The following is an 18260-nucleotide window of genomic DNA, read 5'->3' on the forward strand; positions in this document are numbered from 1 at the left end:
ATTTTGACAGAAGAGTAGGTTTTCTACGAACAGAAAATTACACCTTAGTAAGCGAAATTACAATGCACATGAAATACAATAAAACTTACCGACTGTTTCGAGTTAAGAGTGACCGACAACAACAACAATTTTAGGTAATAAAATATGCCAGTGCAAACACGACTAGTTCATTTTCGACAAAGACATGGTCCATATCCCGGATGTTGACGTAAAAATGTAGGCACTCAATGGGAGCTACATAAAACTTTGTCATTCTTTCACATATCCATAATCTGTATTTATGAATAGTTCAACATTTGTAGGACACTCATCCCATGCAGAGCGTTTTTTTCTTGAAACATTCTGCTATGAAACCCTTATCCAGCAATTATTTTTTTAATGAGGCTTCGAATTAAAACACCGTAGTAAATTAAGGAAGAATTTCTGATTCCCCAGGAAGCGCAATCGATTGTCGTACCGATTGATCGATTTGATAAGTCAAAGGCAGGACTTACCAGATATAGCTGATGGCTTTTAACCAATTACATTAGGAAGGGTGTTCATATAGCATACTGTCATAAACGGCACAGTCATGTCACAGTTATCAAATTTGAGGCCAAATTGTACTGCAATTAATTTTACAAATAGTATATATCTCATTTTCATGAAAAGCCTAGTACATGTACCCGTTGGCTCTTTATTGGTACCGGTAGGTAACTCGGTTGGAATTTCATCATCAGGAATCACTCGTATTGATTCTGGATCAACAGCAAAGTCTCCAAAGCTTTTGACTCCAGGTACAGCAGCGTTGTTTAGAACTGATAGAACTTCATTAATATCAACATTACGACTGAATTCCAGAGAAAAATAGACAGTAAGGCTACCGCACCTGGGGAAAACAACAAACCGCGGATGTATACTTCGTTCATGAGCCTGGGGCAAAGTGTAATACCGAAAAAACTAGTTGTTAAGATATAGAACTGAAAATGATAACTTTTTACGAACCGAGCGCTATGGTCGTACTGCGGAATATTGGCCTGTGGTCGTTGCAGTACGCCTCGAGAAAACGAAGTTAGTAGGTAGTCTGTAACATGGCACTCTGACAAAACTTGTTTATTTTGAATTTGCCGGATTTCGCGGAGAAAAACGGTTATGACCGTTTCCGTGGAAACTTTGCGTATGACAAAATCCCTACAAAAATCATAAGAACCAATCGAAACCCTTGGAATTACCCCGGGACTACCTTGCCATATAACAATTTGTATTGTTATATACCTAGACTTTAACCCAACAAAACGAGCACTCATGCAGTTGAAAAAAAAAAAACAAGAAGATGAGAGGGCATGCATCATACTTGTAGCTTTTAACTTCTATTGCCTTCAATTCCGATACATCTTTTTCAAGCACGTCACCTACCTATTGAGGAAACAATATATATATCCAAAACAACGAATGCCAATGCTTGCACTAAAAAAGATACCTACAATTCAGCCAAATCTTTAACCTAAACTTTGATTTTTGAGAACGATGATTTAGAAGGCGTACTGCTAAAACTAAAATATTTTTACCGAACTTGTCCCGCAGATGTATCATAAAACATACCTGTCAACAATGACCATTCCCAGCCTCTCAAGTGCTTTTATTAATGAACATCGACAGGAAAACTAATGTTCTTTTGAATGGTTAAAGCTATCGTGCTCTTTTTACGAAATTCCTATTTTTCATCGACACATACACTAGAACTGTTGATTTCCAAAGCAAAGGGATCCATCATTGCAAATTCTTCTTCGAGGTTCCATATTGCTTGTTATCATAATTTTTTTTACTTACTTTAGACGGTAATTGTTGAAGGGTTTCTTGAAGGTTGTTGTTACAATCTCTATTTGTGACTGTTAACTTGAGGCTAAATTTGGCGTCATTTACAACTTGAAGAAAACAAGGTAAAAATAACATAAGTTTCTAAACGTTACACTGATAAAAATTAAAGATTGTAAAGGCCAAAAAGGCAACCACAGTTTTCTTAAGACATAAGAAATTGACGAACACGAAAAAGCCATGTCGTATAGTTTTGAGGACCACTAGAAACCATCTTTGTGAGTGGGTACCCTCATTCAATATTATTGTTATCGTGCTTAAAAATTTATAATTATAACTATTATTATTACAATCAATGCTTCTCATTAATTGAATTCGAGGTCTGCGCTGTGAGTTGCACACCGAGCCTTTTTTTTCCGCTGGGATCTATGGCCCAAGCGCAAGCTATGTGTGGGGAACGATTTAAATTCAAACAAAGTTTTAAATTTGGTGGACCGAACAGTAAAATATGGTCCGCTAAATCGATCAATCATACAGCATGAACTAACAGAGAGCTTTGATCTTATGTACCAGCAGAGAGATATAGTAACTATAACAATGGCCTTTTTTCGCAAAACTTCGTAGGCACGGGGCTGCTCCCCAACCTTTTTTGACTTCTTTAAAAATGAAATGTCCGATTTCTGTTCTCGATTCCCAGATATCAATGACTATTCTGACCTCAATGAAATCAAATGGGAAGGAAGAGAAGTTTAAGAAGGAGAAGAAGACAGTGGATACTTACATGTAGCACTGTCTCAATTCTGAGAATTAAAATAATTGCCTTGTGTTACATAACAAAATTTTGGCAGCAGACATTGCATTGTCTGTTCATCTAGAAAATATCAGACAAAAAGATAATCAAGTTTACTTACCAAGACGAAACCATTTGAAAGCTGCATTCATTTTATTTTCAACGGTGCAGAGATACCAACCAGAGCTGTAGGCTTTTACCACAAGGGTCACGTTCCTGGGATCATTGACAGATTTCCAATCGATGACACCATCTCTCATTGTCCAGGTAATTTTTGGTGTAGGATTACCGTCTCCAAGACACAAAAAGTTGACGATCTCACCACTTTTCGTGTTAAATGTTTCAATTCCTGGATTTGTAATCACTGCCGGATCTGAAATTGAAAAAAAAATGGATCTCTTCTTTCCCTAACTATGTTTGGAATATTCCCTTTATACGAAGCGTGTGTAAAAAAAGTGCTTTAAAGGACATAATTGGCGGCTATGTTTTTTCCCATTTAAAAATCGAAATATTAGCTGGTATATTAGGTACATATAAACGTCGACTTAAAGAATTCGAGAAAAATTCGAGGGCTTTTCGGCCTTACCGCGTGAGATTGTTCTAAAACGGTCTTTTAAGTTTAGGAGGGATAAAAAATGAGTCACTATTTAATACCCCAGCATAAACACTTTCTACATCCTGTGTGTATCAAATTTCTGCATGCTGTGATCCAAATTTTTCTTCCTCAACAACCCACATTTCAGTGTTTTCATCCTGCTTGCAATTGAAAACAAACCTCGTATATATAAGTATATTTTTTTCTCGAAACGGTATACATCAGAATTGGCTTGCGTTTAGAGAATAGGATTAGGATCTAGGGTTTGGTGACCGCAAGTATACGTATGTTTAATCAGCGGGTGCAGCAGTGAATGCGCTTGATTGTATAGCTAATCCCTTTATTTCGAGTGCGACTTGGGAAAAATCAGCGCAAGTAAATTTTTAAAGGCTAACCAAGTTGTACAAGCCCGTAGAGCGAGTGCAATTTGTGTTGTTTTTGAATTTGTTGTATAATTCACTGGTGAACTATACAACAATATTGCCTTCGTGTTGTTGATGTAGTCGTCGGGGTTTTCCCGCAAGAATTCGAATAAATGAGTGTTTGCACTCTTTCTCATTGAGAATTAGCTCAATAATAGTAACCAGTACGCAAAGGCTATTACGCTCGTAATTTAATCCCCGTCTTTCGTACGAACGGTTGAGTAAACTCCAAGACAATACGTTTCAGTGCTGTTGTCATAGCCGTTATTGGAAGCCCAAGACTTCACGAGTTTAAGTCAGTTGTTTGTGCATTGTTTGGTGTTTTTGCTCGGGATTAAAGCTTTGTTACTTCCTCCTAGCCTGTCCGCCATTTTATTTTGTTGTGCTGTCGCGACTCTCCTGTCAATCAGTACAATTTTGACTTTCTGGACTAAATTTTAACTTTCTGCACTGTTTGGGATAAACTGACGTGTCCTCAACTAATGAGCATACTGAAACTTTTGCATGCAGGCTACATGTTGCGCAAAAGTTGGATGAATTCAGAGGACACCAAAAAACCGTTACGGTACACCTAATAGAAGAATACTTACAGACAACAGTAACGTAAACTGTAGCCGTAGCAGGTGTACCCACTCCATTACTGGCTGTACATTGATACTGGATCATGTTGTCTGCTGTCCCCGGTCTGCTCACATTTACAATAGTTAGTGATGGTGACACAGAGAGAACATTGGAACTACCAATTCTTGTCCATGATATGCTCGGTTCAGGTTCACCAGATGCATTACATGTCAATAACAACTTATTGCCCTCAACAATGGTAACCTTCTCTGGTGAAGCTGACACCAATGGAGTATCTGAAAGATAGTACTCACGAACAATGATTTGACAAACAGGACTCCCTAATTCACCAACTGATAAACGATATGCATACATTTTTTTGAAATACTATGTAACACGGAAAAGTTGAGGGAAAAATGTTCTTCGAGATCAATGAAAAATCTCAAAAATTCAGCACTATATCATTTCCCATTTTGTTTGACTTATGAATAACTTTGAAAGGTTTACATGGCAAGTGCTTAAATTCAACACAAACGAAAAGCTTCTGAAGCCTTTAACTTTCTGTGTGCAATGCATTGAAGACAAGAACACTTTAGAAAGAAAACCAACTGTGGCGGTAAAATTTTATGATTTTTAAGAATTAAATGCAGAACAACCGTTAGGAATGGCACAATGAAACGTATCTTGCATCAAATGTTAGCTCCAAACATTAACTATGTTGGTAACATAAACTATCACCAGACAACGATGTAAAACAAGTTAAAAAGGCCCATGTAAATAAGGATTAGAGCTTCTTTTAATACTCAACAAGGGACTAAATATTGAATGATTGATTGAAGAGATTTTACCTTTGTCAAAATTTAAATTTCTTGATACATGTATTTTTGTTACATATCTTTGCAATACAAAATATTTATTCCTTGACGTTTTTTCGTACTTAATGCACACTGAAGTTGCCATTTCAAGAGCATCAATGCTAGAACTGTACAACAAATATATCATTTATATACATAACACTTTTTTGAAGTAAGACATAGCTACTGCTTTTAAAATCAAACTCCTTCTCAGGACCTAAGGGAGACAAACTTGTTAGAAGGTGGGTACGATTTATTATCAGTGATGCAATACATGTTTACTCACATTGTACTTCAACACCTGTTGTATGAGTAACGCTCCCACAATCACTAGTGGCTACACATCTGTATTCCCCAGCTTCACTCCTTTTAATGTTTATGAGCGTCAAGACGTTTGTGGTAGCGCGCTGACCATCAGGTTTGATCCAAGACACCACAAGTGAAGGGCCTCCGGATGCCAGGCATATCAGAGTCATATCACCCCCTTCAGTTAATGTCTGATTTTCTATGGTTTGTATGTTTGGAGGCCCTGTCAAATAAGAATCATTTAGTAAGCACATTTTAAACCAGTCTAGTGGGCTCAGTCATTAAGAGCCAATTTTTTTACGCAAACTAACAGCGGCTAAACTATGTGGAAATAACCGGCCCTAAATGTTTTACTATACATTTCAATTAAAAAACAAAACAAATCTCATACAGGTGTCGCTCTACCAATTTATTGCAAAATTTTGCAAATCTCAAAGGCAAATAAGAAATTTGCAAAAGTCCTTCAACGTTTTTTCATCATAGTGAGTGGTTTTTTTTAGGTGGATTTTAAACTTTTGTCTCCGAGAAGCCTTTTTTTTGTCCTTCACTTTTTGTTTAAAAGAAATTCGCTGCCATGGTGCAAAAAGTTACGTTTTCTTGACGAGAGCTGGTATAGTAATTTGTCACGGTTTCAAGTGCGCGACCTGATCACGCGCCTTTGCGTCTATCTTACCAGCTTCTTTATTGGCTGAAATGTTAAAATCACAGTCAATAAAGTAGATTAGTTCAATGACAGACATCCAGATGATGTGCAATTGCAAGGACCAGTTATCATTCCATAATGAGCCGTGGGGGAAGTGGTGCGTCACTTGTTGTCATGTGATTAATGAATGTTAAAAAAAAAAATTAGTCGATGGATTCCCCTTACACCTATCCAAGGCAGCTTTGAACTGGCGTTAGAAAAAGTACTCAGTTTTCTAGATAATCTGATAATCTTTGATTTGTACATTTTAAAAGAGTTTAGAGCGTTTAGGGCGGGGAGGGAGGACTCTGATTGTCAACTTCGGAACTCTCACCATCCTTTTGCTATTCAAACTTATGATATAGAAAAGTCATTTACCATTTACACTGACGGCAATCCATTTACTATGTACTATTCCAAGAGTGTTGTTGACCACGCATTTGTAGATGAACACTCCCCCAATTGACATGTTTCTGAACCACATTCTTGTAGTGTTTTTGTCTAAAATAGCAGTGTTGTTCTCAAACAGCTGGTATGATATCACAGGCGGATTAGCATCAGCTAAGCAGCTAAACTTGATGACATCATTCCGGCATACTTTGTGGCTGGCAGCAGACGTTTGAAACTGCGTAATCTCTGGTTTGACTGGGAGAGGAGCATGATAAAGTCACTGTATCACTTATGAGCAAATAATTTATTTGCTCATTTGCAAAACAGCAAATACGTGCCTTTCAACATCACAACAACTGCGCAAACAATAGTAATTTATAAATAATTTTCAAAAACTTGTCCCTGAAGGACTAGGCCTAACTCACCATAGAGGTCTTAGATTCATTTTCACATCTTATCCTATTTAAATTAGAAGCATTTTTAGTGGCTGGTAGAAATCTTTGACGGCCGAGTAGAGATCAGTGAAGAATCACTCATGTAGATTTGAAAAGCAGGATATTCTGCGTAGCTATTTTGCTTTATTTTGTTTTATTCATCTTTTCACCCGAAGAATTGAGCTGTTTCAGATACTTTTTTGTGTAACTTTTTAATGTACTTTCCCTTTGCCTTTAACTTATTTAAGTTGTAAATCAAATACAATGTATTGCATAAGTTTCTCATCACTGTTAAATGGATATTGCTTCCCATCTTTAGGAAAGGTAGAATTCCCAGGGATAAATTCTTTTTTCCCATAAATTTCATTTTACAGCTCAAGTTCTAACGACTCCTGAGAACTTTAGCCACCTGTTCAATTACTGGAAAGCAATATCCTGATATGAATTATAAATAATATGCTTGAAGTCTGAGAGTTATTTACATACACAGTACAGTAACATTGACTGTAGCTGTAGCTGGTGTCCCCACTCCATTACTGGCTGTACATTGATACTGGATCATGTTGTCTGCTGTCACAGGTCTGCTTACATTGATTGTGACTTGTGATGCATAAGAGATCATCTCCGAACTGCCAACCTTGGTCCAAACTATTCTGGGCTTAGGTTTGCCAGATGTAGTACATGTAAAATTCAAGCTTTCTCCCAAAACTACAACAGATGTTTTGTTTGATATTTCCGCTGACGGGGGAACTGAAACATGAGTAGAACTAATCAAAGAACTCAGAGATAGTGGTGAGAGTGACAGGGAACATCTGTGGTATTTCTAGGGTGATTAAGTTTTTTGTTGTATCTTATTATGATATGGACACTATTGTTCTGCCGAGAACCAAAACACTTGTAGAATTATTATGGCTACTACTGGTTTACCCCAGAACTGATCGTCTGACATATTCTCCATAAAGAGTAGCAATATCAAGCAACAATGTTTTAATAAGCCTTTTCAACCTTTGCTAAACAAACTTGGTTATTTTGGGATAAATGCCGCTTCAAGATATGTTGTGGTAAGCAAGGAAGATGTAGTTAATTTTTTGAACAACAAAATGAAAGAGCCTAATCGAAACATGGCAGGAAACAGATCTGAAAAGTATATGTTCGGTGCCAAGCACTCTTCGCCAACTCGTGGTAGAAAGAGGTCGAAAATGACTAATTCCAATAATAGGTTACGATCTTTTTCCGTGTTTTCACTATTTGAAACCCAATTAGAAGTATTTTATGTCCATGTAACAGCATAACCCGTGCGTTGACCAATTCTTTAATCAAGGAATTCAGTATTTTAATCAGTTAAACGAGAGCTCGAGGATATAAATTTTGGGTCCAAACACGCCATTTCTGATGGAGTCACTTCGGAATAACAATCATAAATACTCTTTTATGTAACTAATTACCGGTGGTCACATAATTAATCATTAAAATTACTTACAAAAAGTTATTGTTGTAATCGCCCCACAAAAATATCGAGTAGCTAGTGGTTGTAACCACTTTATGAATTATATAGTTAAGCTTCCCAAATTAAGACAAACTGAATACAAAATACTTTAGACCAAAGACCGTTATAGCACAAATCATGTCTGGATTTCCTATAATAATAAGAATTAATTATAATCATACTAGATAGTCCAACCTAATCTCAAGACACACGTTAGCCACTGTAAATTAAAGATACAAGGTCACTCACCAACAACAACAAAATTAAGAGTATCATTGCTTCCCGTGCCAAATACGTTTAATGGAACACAAGTGTACACTCCATCGCCTTCAACAGTGACGTTGAACACTCCAGAGCTGCTGTTACCAACATAACTCTCATTTAAATACAGGTGATAGACAGCGGGTGGGTTTGCGTTTGTGAGACAGAGAAGTGTCAAACTGCTGTTCAAAAGTATTGTGGTGTTCTTTGGATTGCTCTCAATGGTAAGACTTGTCATCTTTGGAGCAGCTATAAGGTAAAAAACAGGAGGGATTCATAATAGCAACCCAGTGTAGATGTGATTATACAAAATGGCAAATTATTATTGTTTAATTAATTGTCAGAGCATTCCCGTAACCACTGTTTCAACAAATAAATTAGATTTTGTAAATTGGCGTGAGCCATTGTACTATCTTCCGAGGAGATAAAATGGTGTTTACTCTCGCAGCTTCATTAATATAGCCCCGTCAAGGCCGAAACAATAGCATTAACCGTGAGTCTCAACAGCTTCGATGCAATGATGTCAGGCACTGAGGACTTGTTATTATTGAGCACGTTAATTTTGGCTTGAATTGATCGCAGCGAAATTGTGAACTCCTCAAGCAGCGGGGGTTCAGTTCTTTTATTTACAATGTCTAATATGGAGGCTCGAGATCGGTTTACTTTAGTATACGACTTAAAAAGACCTTCAGCCTCTGCAAGATGTATCATAGACCGATGGAGTAGCGCGCATTATTATCCAACTGCATTGAGAGGAGTGCTTTTAACGTACGAATAAAGTTCAGGTAGAGCATTGTACATTTGATTATTTTGTAATGTAAAAAACCTGTTTAACCGGTCGGCTGCGCGTGCTATGCTTCTCTATCTGCTTTGCTTTTCCCGAGTAATAGGATATGCATAAAATGGAGCGGTTGAATAATTAATAACCTATCATACATTTTGGTGTGTAGTATCACTAAGTGTTTTCACTCGCTAATTGTATTTTGACTCGTCCTACGGGCTCGTCGCATTAAGGCGCAACTCGCGAAAACACTCGGCGATAACACACACCAAAACATCAATCATGATGTCAACTTCACACGCTATTGCATGTTGACTGTGATATGTGATATATAATATATATATGACTAATGTATAATAATAAGATATATATGTTTTATTAGAAGTAAGGGCTTAAATGGGTTAAGATTGGCCCATTATATCTCTTTTGCGAATATTCCTGAAAGCAGTTATTGGTATGGAACATTTAAGGAAAATTTTAAAGAAATAATTCGCATATTTTTGTTTCTGAGGAATCATCTTAAATATCTTTGACAAGGGAAATACATTTAACAAAATGTGAACCCCCCTCCCGAAAACTTGGAATGGGTGGCTAGACTTTTCAACAAAAGGTCTTTTTATGGATATTACAGTATTTATCATGCCTATCATTTGGCAACAGAAAAAAACAAAGAAAACAATGTTTTTGAATCCTACGACCTTTTTTTTCGTCTTAGGGAGTCAACGATCTAAGTTTTAGTTCATTCAAGAGGTACTTTACTTACACAGAACGTCTAATTCCACCAAAACACTTATACTCCTTCCATTGTTCGCGGTGACATTGTATGTTCCACTGTCAGAGATGCGTGCATTTTCAATCACCAAAGTTGAATTATGAGAAACAACATTCCCAGATTGTGGCTCCTTGCTCCAAGTAATGTTTGGCTTTGGGTCACCAGTGACAATGCATGGAATGATGGCTTGTTCTCCTTGTGTGATTCTCACTGTCTTTGGACACTGAAGAGTTGGTTGTACTGCCATAATAATAAGATGATTGGTACGTAAGATGATTATTGTCATTGATTTCATTATTATGAACAATATGGATGTAAATATATGTAAATGAGAACTGGCACATTGAGAGAATTAACCATACAGATCCTTATATACTGAACTATACAACAATGTATGCATGCATTTTCTACAATTCATCTGAAACAAAGGATATGAAAGTTCATGTTATCTAACATTGAAGTAAGGTATGTTAATAAACTACATACCTTTCTCATAACGCTACTTGACTTAAAAGAGGAATAAATATATAACGCCAGGAACTCTATGGGTTAAAGATTTTAATCGTGATATAATACTGACGAGCGCGTTACACATAGGCTAATTAAGGTTCTGGCGTCCACGAAGACCAACGGAAAAGACTCGGAGACTGATAAGCGTAAACTACAGTGCATTTGGCGTGAACATGGGGAGGGAGTGTCGATTCACTCAAAGGTTAAATTTGCTAAAAAAGAGTTGGAAAATATGATGGACCAGTGACTTTTAACTAGAAATCAACTTCAACCTTAAAAAGTATAAAAAGTTTCTTCGCTCTTCGGAGAGGAAACTCTCCAAAGGATTCACCCGTGAGAGCTAAGTTTACAAAATTCACGCCATGGTGGGAGTCGTGATAAGACTATCAACACTGTTTAAAATCATCGCGAAAACTTAAAACAATATTCCGTTCAACCCCTTCTGAAAAGAGACAGTGTGCTGTCGTCAAGAAATACGAGTGTTTCTCAAAATTATAAAACACAACAGTACGTAAGCAAGTTACCTCCCTCTAGAAGGAAAATACATTATATAAGGGTCCCCATGGGGTTAACCGTTAGCCGTAAAACGGTCAAAATATTTAGCCGTTAGACGTAAAAATTGACAAATTTTAACCGTTAGTCGTAAAAAAAGTTAACCGTAAAAAATATCTCTGGTGGAAACAATGGAAAGGTGTTAACCGTTAGCCGGACATTGGCCAAAATTTTAACCGATAGCCGTAAAAGCCATCACCCCATTGAGACCCTCTTATATCTGAGCATTAAAAAAAAAAAAAAACTTCACCCGACGAATAAAAACAACCCGGAATCTGTTGGGGCACGAAATTGATAAGTCCACCTTGAAAAAAGAGCAACTTAACTTCGGATCGAAAACAGGGTAATTTAGTATTATCAACGAGCTTATAACGCAAATTGGCCACCGGAAAGAGTTTCAAAGCTAACGTTTCAAGCGTTAGCCTTTCGTCAAGATCAGTGCTTGGTTTTGAACCGCAGAGGGCTTCCACGGGAAGTTGCTCGACTGTAAGATAAATTTGAAACGGCCAGCACACTTCGAATTCCTTTGGTCGCTGAGTTTGGCACCGGTCATATTGAGAAAGCTATACTAATAATTTCAGGATCGATTTCTTCGGAAAATGTTGAAGGGATAAAGCTCAAATTCGGCGGAGATATAGAGCAACATCTCATCGATTAATAACCATCGCCAGTTGGGAGAAATTTTCAATATTTTGGCGTGGAAGTGGTCGTGGCTGGCGGCCATCAAGTTGCAAGCCTTGTTTCCCTTTCTTCTCTTAACGGCCTCCGGCTAAAAGTAATTTTGTAAAAAGTCGCTTCAAACGGCCAATGAAGACTCATGTCATCAGTCATCATTCATAGTGTGGTGTGAGTATAAACGATGGAGTTTTCTATTAAAAAGATAACACTTGCCTTGCGCAAGCCAATAATTTAGTTGATATTTGTTGAGGTTAAAAGTCAATACAAAAGAATTTTGTTCTTATCTTACTCACAAGGCTATGGGGTTGGCAGCTACGCTGTCTGTGTTGTCTTTTTCCTCGTTTATATTTCCTAATTTTGCATCCAAGAACGTCGTAATTATTGCAGTAGCGACGATACATCGAGTATTTGATGGCATTTGACTTCGACAGACGAACCTCGAGCTGGCATATAAGATGGCGGCGATTCTTCTTTGGTTCTGAGCATTCTTGTTTGAAGCGTAATTTCTTCCAACCGGTGTCTTGCATATATCGATGTCAGGGAGGCCCGGCTTATCCGTTCTGTATTTTTTAAATGCACGCTCGCTTATAAATAAGACGGCGTTTTGACGTTTTTGGAATCTCAGCCTACTCTTAAGAGTCTCACTTAAATGATACTATACTTGATGCGGAACTATTTCCACTGAACTACGTTGCCTACCGCGAAGATCGAAATGAGAAAGGTGGGGGTGTACTTTCGGCTGTAAGATTCGAAATATTCGAAATTTTTATTTTATAGGGACGGGAAAGAATCGATCAGCGGTTTGGGTGCGTTGGGTATGAATCGACTGAAACTCGGATATGAGTCGACTGAATTTGAAGTTGAAATTACCGTGGGTAAGAAACGATTGGATACTATCATCAATATTTAAGAGAGGTTCTAAGTTAGCAACGTGAAGGTTTCGCTAATGCTGACATGGAAAAACTTACCTGTATTTGTAAGTTAATTACCTTTTTCTTAAAATGAGGAAGTCATCCGCAATCATCCGCGAGCAAAGAGTAAATTTGAACACATGGCTGTCACGGAGAGGCCTTACATGCGCCTTCCAAGCAATAATATCAAATAGAGATATAGTACCATCCCTTAACGGTTATCTTACCTCTAACTTCTAGGCTGAAGTTTCGTGAAATGCGACGATCACCCAACGTCAGAAAGCGCACTGTGAATTTGTACACACTTTCATCTTCCTTTGCAACCTCATTAATTATCAATGTGGCTTCCTCTGATCTACTTATAGTGATGTGTGGTGCGAAGACTTCAGCATAACTTACTGTCTGGCCAGAAATAAAGTTTTTCACTGCAACAAACTCACGATGTGACTCGTTGCCTCGATCCCATGCTCTGTTAATGACAATGTTTGCAGCATTCTGTTCTTCTGTAGTCAGATTGTAATCCCACTTTAACGCAACTGTTGTACCATTCCAAACACGAGTTACCGAGTCAGGATACTTGGTCCATGTTAAACAATCTCAAACATAATAAAAACCTAAATTTTAACGTGCTTCACCAACTACAAAGATAATTTTCTTCATCAATAAAGATGAAAAACCTTAATCTACTTTGAGCTTGAATTAACAATTCTTAATTAAATAGTATATATAGAAGTCATTTAAGAAGCTGATTTTGTCCGACGAACTTTCACGTTAGGCAGACATACAAAGTATGTCAGTGCCACTCCAGATGTCTCATTTTCTGGGCGCGCGTCTATTAAATGAAAACGCATCTACAATACCTACTCTTTTCACGATGCTTTACATTTCATCATGGTCTAAAAACTAGTTCATATGGCTAATATATTCCTTACATTTTTTTTTTAAGGACGCAGTCTCTGTGGGTACTATATAAATGCAATCGTTAACTTTGGGGCCGATAACTACTGAACCTCATTAAATTCATTGTTCGCTCTCTCTACATTATATCGGCAATTTCAGCCTAAGAAGGTATACAGATTAACTCCAGTCCAAGTTTTTGAAGAAAACGGAGGCGGTCCTTTTTATCAGGAGGGAAATTACTGTGGGTAATCATAAACGAACTAGAATGCTCGATATTGCACAGCGCTTGCTGCACTGCAATAATTTTAATATTGCAGCCTGCGGTCGGCAATGTTTTTAATATTGCAGCGGGCTAGGTATTAACTGCTTTGTTTTACTTTGGTACTTTTTTCACTTAGTAATTTGTAGAAATTCTTGGACCCCATCATGTATTGTACATTTGAACTTGGAACATAAATCACAGAAGTGCCATTCAAGAAGACGTACAAATGCAAATATTTTTAAAGTTTAATTAGTGCACACCTTACGAAGACAAAGTTTCTTACTTTCTTGAAACATAAATCTTAATGCTATTTGTACTAATTATAACTGACTGAATATGATCTACGCTCTTCGCCCATTTTCGATAACTTGCGTCCGATACCCAACTTTTTTCAAACTTCTTGCAATCAAATGACGTATTTGGTTTTCTGAATCTTTGCATCTCTGAAGAGGGAAAAATACAAGGCAACCTTTTCTTATTCATTTAGAAATGAAAACTGCAGATTCTTCTTCAGAAGAATCCTCCATACAGCTTTGTGTAGGTTTGTGTAAGCCGAGGAATGCCTTCCAACAAACAACTCAAAATGACCAAATACGTTGCGCTATATACTGAGCAAATGCATGCCTTTTCGTTATTTACATGAAATTCATTAACACTGTTCTCACATGCAGGTGAAATAAGAAAACTCTCCTGACAGGTATGGGAGGTTACATCATCTAAACAAGATGTTGCCAATGCCTGGATAGGGCAATGAAAAAGGATTACGCAATTTTTACCACCACTTAACAATATATGCTAGTTTTTACTTGGTGTATGAAAAAGGTCAATGTTGAAGCGACTGAAATCGTTTATGTAATGCAGAAAGAGAACACTAGGATTTTAGGAAGGTCATTGATTATAATAGATAATTACTTCGGCTCACAGCATAATTAGATAGAATGTTGTGAGCTTTAGTTCTTAGCTATTCTTATTGAAAATGGCACCAGGGGCCATTGTTTTCCCACCCTTGGACTGAGCGTTGTTCCGAGGAATCCCATTAAACTTGAAGAGCATTTTAGCTCTTTCTCAGATGTAACGAATTCTATTTCATCGCTTTTGAGTGCGTAGAAAGCCTGATGAAAACGATGTACAATTTAATCGCCCCTCACGAGAAAAGAAAAATGAAAATTTCAAACTTTTTTACACAATCATGTCGAGAGGTTTACCCTAACAGAAATAGTAGAGATTGCAATGTACTTATCCATGAAGGTTATAGCAGGCGTTATCTTAAGGCTCAAGAATATTGTTCAATTTATATTGATCATGAATTGAAGGATTGATTTCCGAATTATTTGATCCCACAGCTTCGAAAAGTTTTACGCAAAATCAGCGGATGAGTAGACCAGAGAGAAAGAATAAGCACCGAGCTAACCTCGGAAGTGAGACAAGTTCAATCTTCTGAGGATTCTAACTTGTCAGCACCTAGTGTGACACCAGAAGATATGAATGCTTTCAATACGACGCAAAAATGAAATTGATTTTAAATTGAATCATGGATCTCAAGTAAAATTTGTCTTTAAATAAGATATTTAGGTGACAGCAATCAATACATTCTTTAGAAAAAGTTAGTTAATGAAACTGTTATTTTGTATCACACATTTCCTTCCGGCCGATTTCCGTTTGTTTTCTTTGCATCGTGCTTAAAAGGAACAGTGTCACGGTGACTCATGCGCTGTGACGTGCACTGTTAAAAAAGTGGTGGTAATTTCCCAAATTTCGTCGTCGGAACTGGTTGTGGAGTTCTATTCTCAATCTTTGCCATCCGCAGATGATCCAGAATATACCGCGTTTTTTTCGTCTTCTCAGTTCTTCAATACTTTGCCGGATGAAGCTTCGTTTAGAGTTTCGTTCATATGTGTTGTTCATGATTGTTGTTGCGGTTGCGTACGAAGGCGAGTATGTTTATCGGAAGTCCACTATAGCGACCTTTAATGGAAAGATTTACCATAAAACTCGCTATGCAACTCTAGGCAGTCTTTGAAGGCTGCCAGTAAAGACAAAGGTAACAATACTGTTCGTATTGATTTCCATTTTATGTGAAGAGGAAGATTTGTGCAAAATTCATAAAGGAAGCTACGCGTAGAACACACAAGTACACACCAAATAACTCCCATCTTGGAAAATGTGAGTTCTGTTACAATGCGCTGAGCCTGATAATTTAAGCAATTTGTTCTGAATTTTTTACATAAGTTATCGAAACGGTTTTGAGGTTCATGTTGTAAGTATGAGAGGATATAATTCTAAGTAGTGAAAATAAAATCTGCAACGCGCATAACATGTTAGTCTTCGTGTGATAAAGTAATTTGTGGTAAACTACAAGACGTTTATTTGCAGCTCATCTCCTGAGACACAGTGTGTAAAGAAAATGAAACACCTTGGCTTTTATCCACGACAGAAAGTTAACTTTAATCAGCTACTAGCCCATTATTATCATCCATTTGCTCAAAGTAGAGTACAAATAACGCGCGAATAGGTACAAATATCCTGCAATATTGTAAGGTTATTTGGACAGTTGGTTATTTTGTACTATAAAACAAAAAACCTGTTTAACCAGTCGGCTGCGCGCGCTACGCTTCTCTATTCGCTTTCCTTTTCCCGCCCTCTTAGAAATGGACAGAAAGACTTAGCAGAAAAATAAGCACTCGTAAAAATACTCAGCGATACTACTGCACACTAAAACGTCTGATGAGATGGATATATTAGCAGATCAGATTATCGAGCAAGCATTCTGCATTAAGCATTCAGGTATAATATTGATAGCCACCTATGCTGGCATGACCATACTGATTATGTTTGAGATAGACTTTAGAAAAGCATTAATATAATGATAAAGGTCAGTAAAGTGGTTTTTTTTTTGCTCAAATCTTAATTAGCATCCACTTATCTAGCATACTTTATGTATGGTTGTCTTGTGTGCGTGAATAATTACGAAAATCCGTCATATCATCTTCTCAGTTTAAAAAAAAAAACGGCAGTCAGGATAATTAAAAATTCTCCTTTACGAGATCACATTACACCTCATTATATTGACTTTGGTTTTTTTAAATTTCGTGCCTCTCTCCATTCCTTATTTGTTTTATATTTTTTTTCTTGCACTTATTTTTTCTAATGAGCTTCTATACTTGTAGCTGCTAGAAAGCTATTTTAAGATAAGGGAGAGAAATGCAAAAAATGTGCAATTTCATTTGAACGCACTATTTCATTTGTAAAATATGGCTGTCACGGGAAAAATTTCCTTTGTGTACTAGAATTAATACTTTTAAGACCAATCAGTTTTGATGCGTTTTAAGCCAAATGTTTACATGAAGTTCGAAATCCAAGACAGCAGACGATTGAAATATTTCTTTGAATTGATGTGGTTTATGCGCATGCCCAACCGCGACACTACCTTTAATTTATGCAAAAGCATACAAACAAATTGGTATTTAAGGGGAATTCACGATCAATGGTTTTTGTTATACGAATAGAATTGCTGTAGTAGTACCAAGGTTCACCAATGCCTTAAACCATATACGCTTAACATATGATATGAACAAGAACAGCAAAGTTTGACATTTTAAAGATAGTCTGTATAATAAGCCAAAGAAGACAATTTGGTAATGTTCTACTTTCGGTAAAAAGTGAAAGATAAAACGATAAGACTTGAAGCCGCACGTAATTAAATGCCATAAACAAAGGTTTCATTACAACTGCGAGATTTCAGTCACGCAGGTGCGACGACCTCGTTATATATGGCTATTTTACGATGAATGGACGAGCTTTGATTGTAAGTATCAATTCCCAGACTTCCAAACCGACTTCGATGTTTTGTATAGTCTAACAACGAGTCAACTGACCATATTACAGCTAAATCATCCGTCACTTCCGCAACAAAGCGGAGAGTGCATTGCTTGCGTCTACAAATAATGCATTGTGAGACTGCGTCCGCAGCCTTCTTTCGATAACAAGGCTGCACGTCATCACAAACCCCTTCGTCATGTCTCTCATTTAGAGTGAAAAAATTCAAGCGACTCACCTACAATAACAGTTACAAAAGCAACGACAAAGTAACTCGAAAATCTGAAGACCATCTTCTGGATGTACGCAGGACTGATACTGTTGCGTGACATTGAAAATTAAGGATACGCATCGCCTGTTTTGACCATTCAGCTTACGGCTACAAGAGAGAAACAGCAAAGCATATTCACACTTGCTTCTTTGTTTACAGACACTGACAGTGACAAGCAAGGATATCAAGGATAATGACAATAGAGAGAAGACAACGTTTACAGCTTGAGGAG

The 18260-nt window shown here is 37.2% G+C and overlaps 1 protein-coding gene across 2 annotated transcripts in view; it reads right to left on the reverse strand.

Moving 5' to 3' along the window:
* The window catches only part of LOC113665696 (fibroblast growth factor receptor 4), a 25346-nt gene extending 7086 nt beyond the window's left edge, over positions 1-18260 (reverse strand). For both annotated transcript variants that reach the window (XM_089208669.1, XM_089208668.1), the window contains exons 1-12: positions 17996-18260; positions 13007-13375; positions 10120-10368; positions 8564-8824; positions 7315-7578; positions 6383-6649; positions 5303-5545; positions 4192-4458; positions 2706-2957; positions 1810-1904; positions 1334-1395; positions 666-868 (exon numbers count right to left, since the gene is read on the reverse strand). In XM_089208669.1, coding sequence (XP_089064795.1) covers positions 666-868; positions 1334-1395; positions 1810-1904; positions 2706-2957; positions 4192-4458; positions 5303-5545; positions 6383-6649; positions 7315-7578; positions 8564-8824; positions 10120-10368; positions 13007-13375; positions 17996-18089 — 2626 coding nt within the window. In that variant the 5' untranslated portion in view covers positions 18090-18260. The remainder of the gene's footprint in view (positions 1-665; positions 869-1333; positions 1396-1809; positions 1905-2705; positions 2958-4191; positions 4459-5302; positions 5546-6382; positions 6650-7314; positions 7579-8563; positions 8825-10119; positions 10369-13006; positions 13376-17995) is intronic.

The sequence above is a fragment of the Pocillopora damicornis genome, chromosome 6 (assembly GCF_964200805.1).
Source record: "Pocillopora damicornis chromosome 6, jaPocDami1.2, whole genome shotgun sequence".
In the NCBI taxonomy this organism is placed as follows: Eukaryota; Metazoa; Cnidaria; class Anthozoa; order Scleractinia; family Pocilloporidae; genus Pocillopora; species Pocillopora damicornis.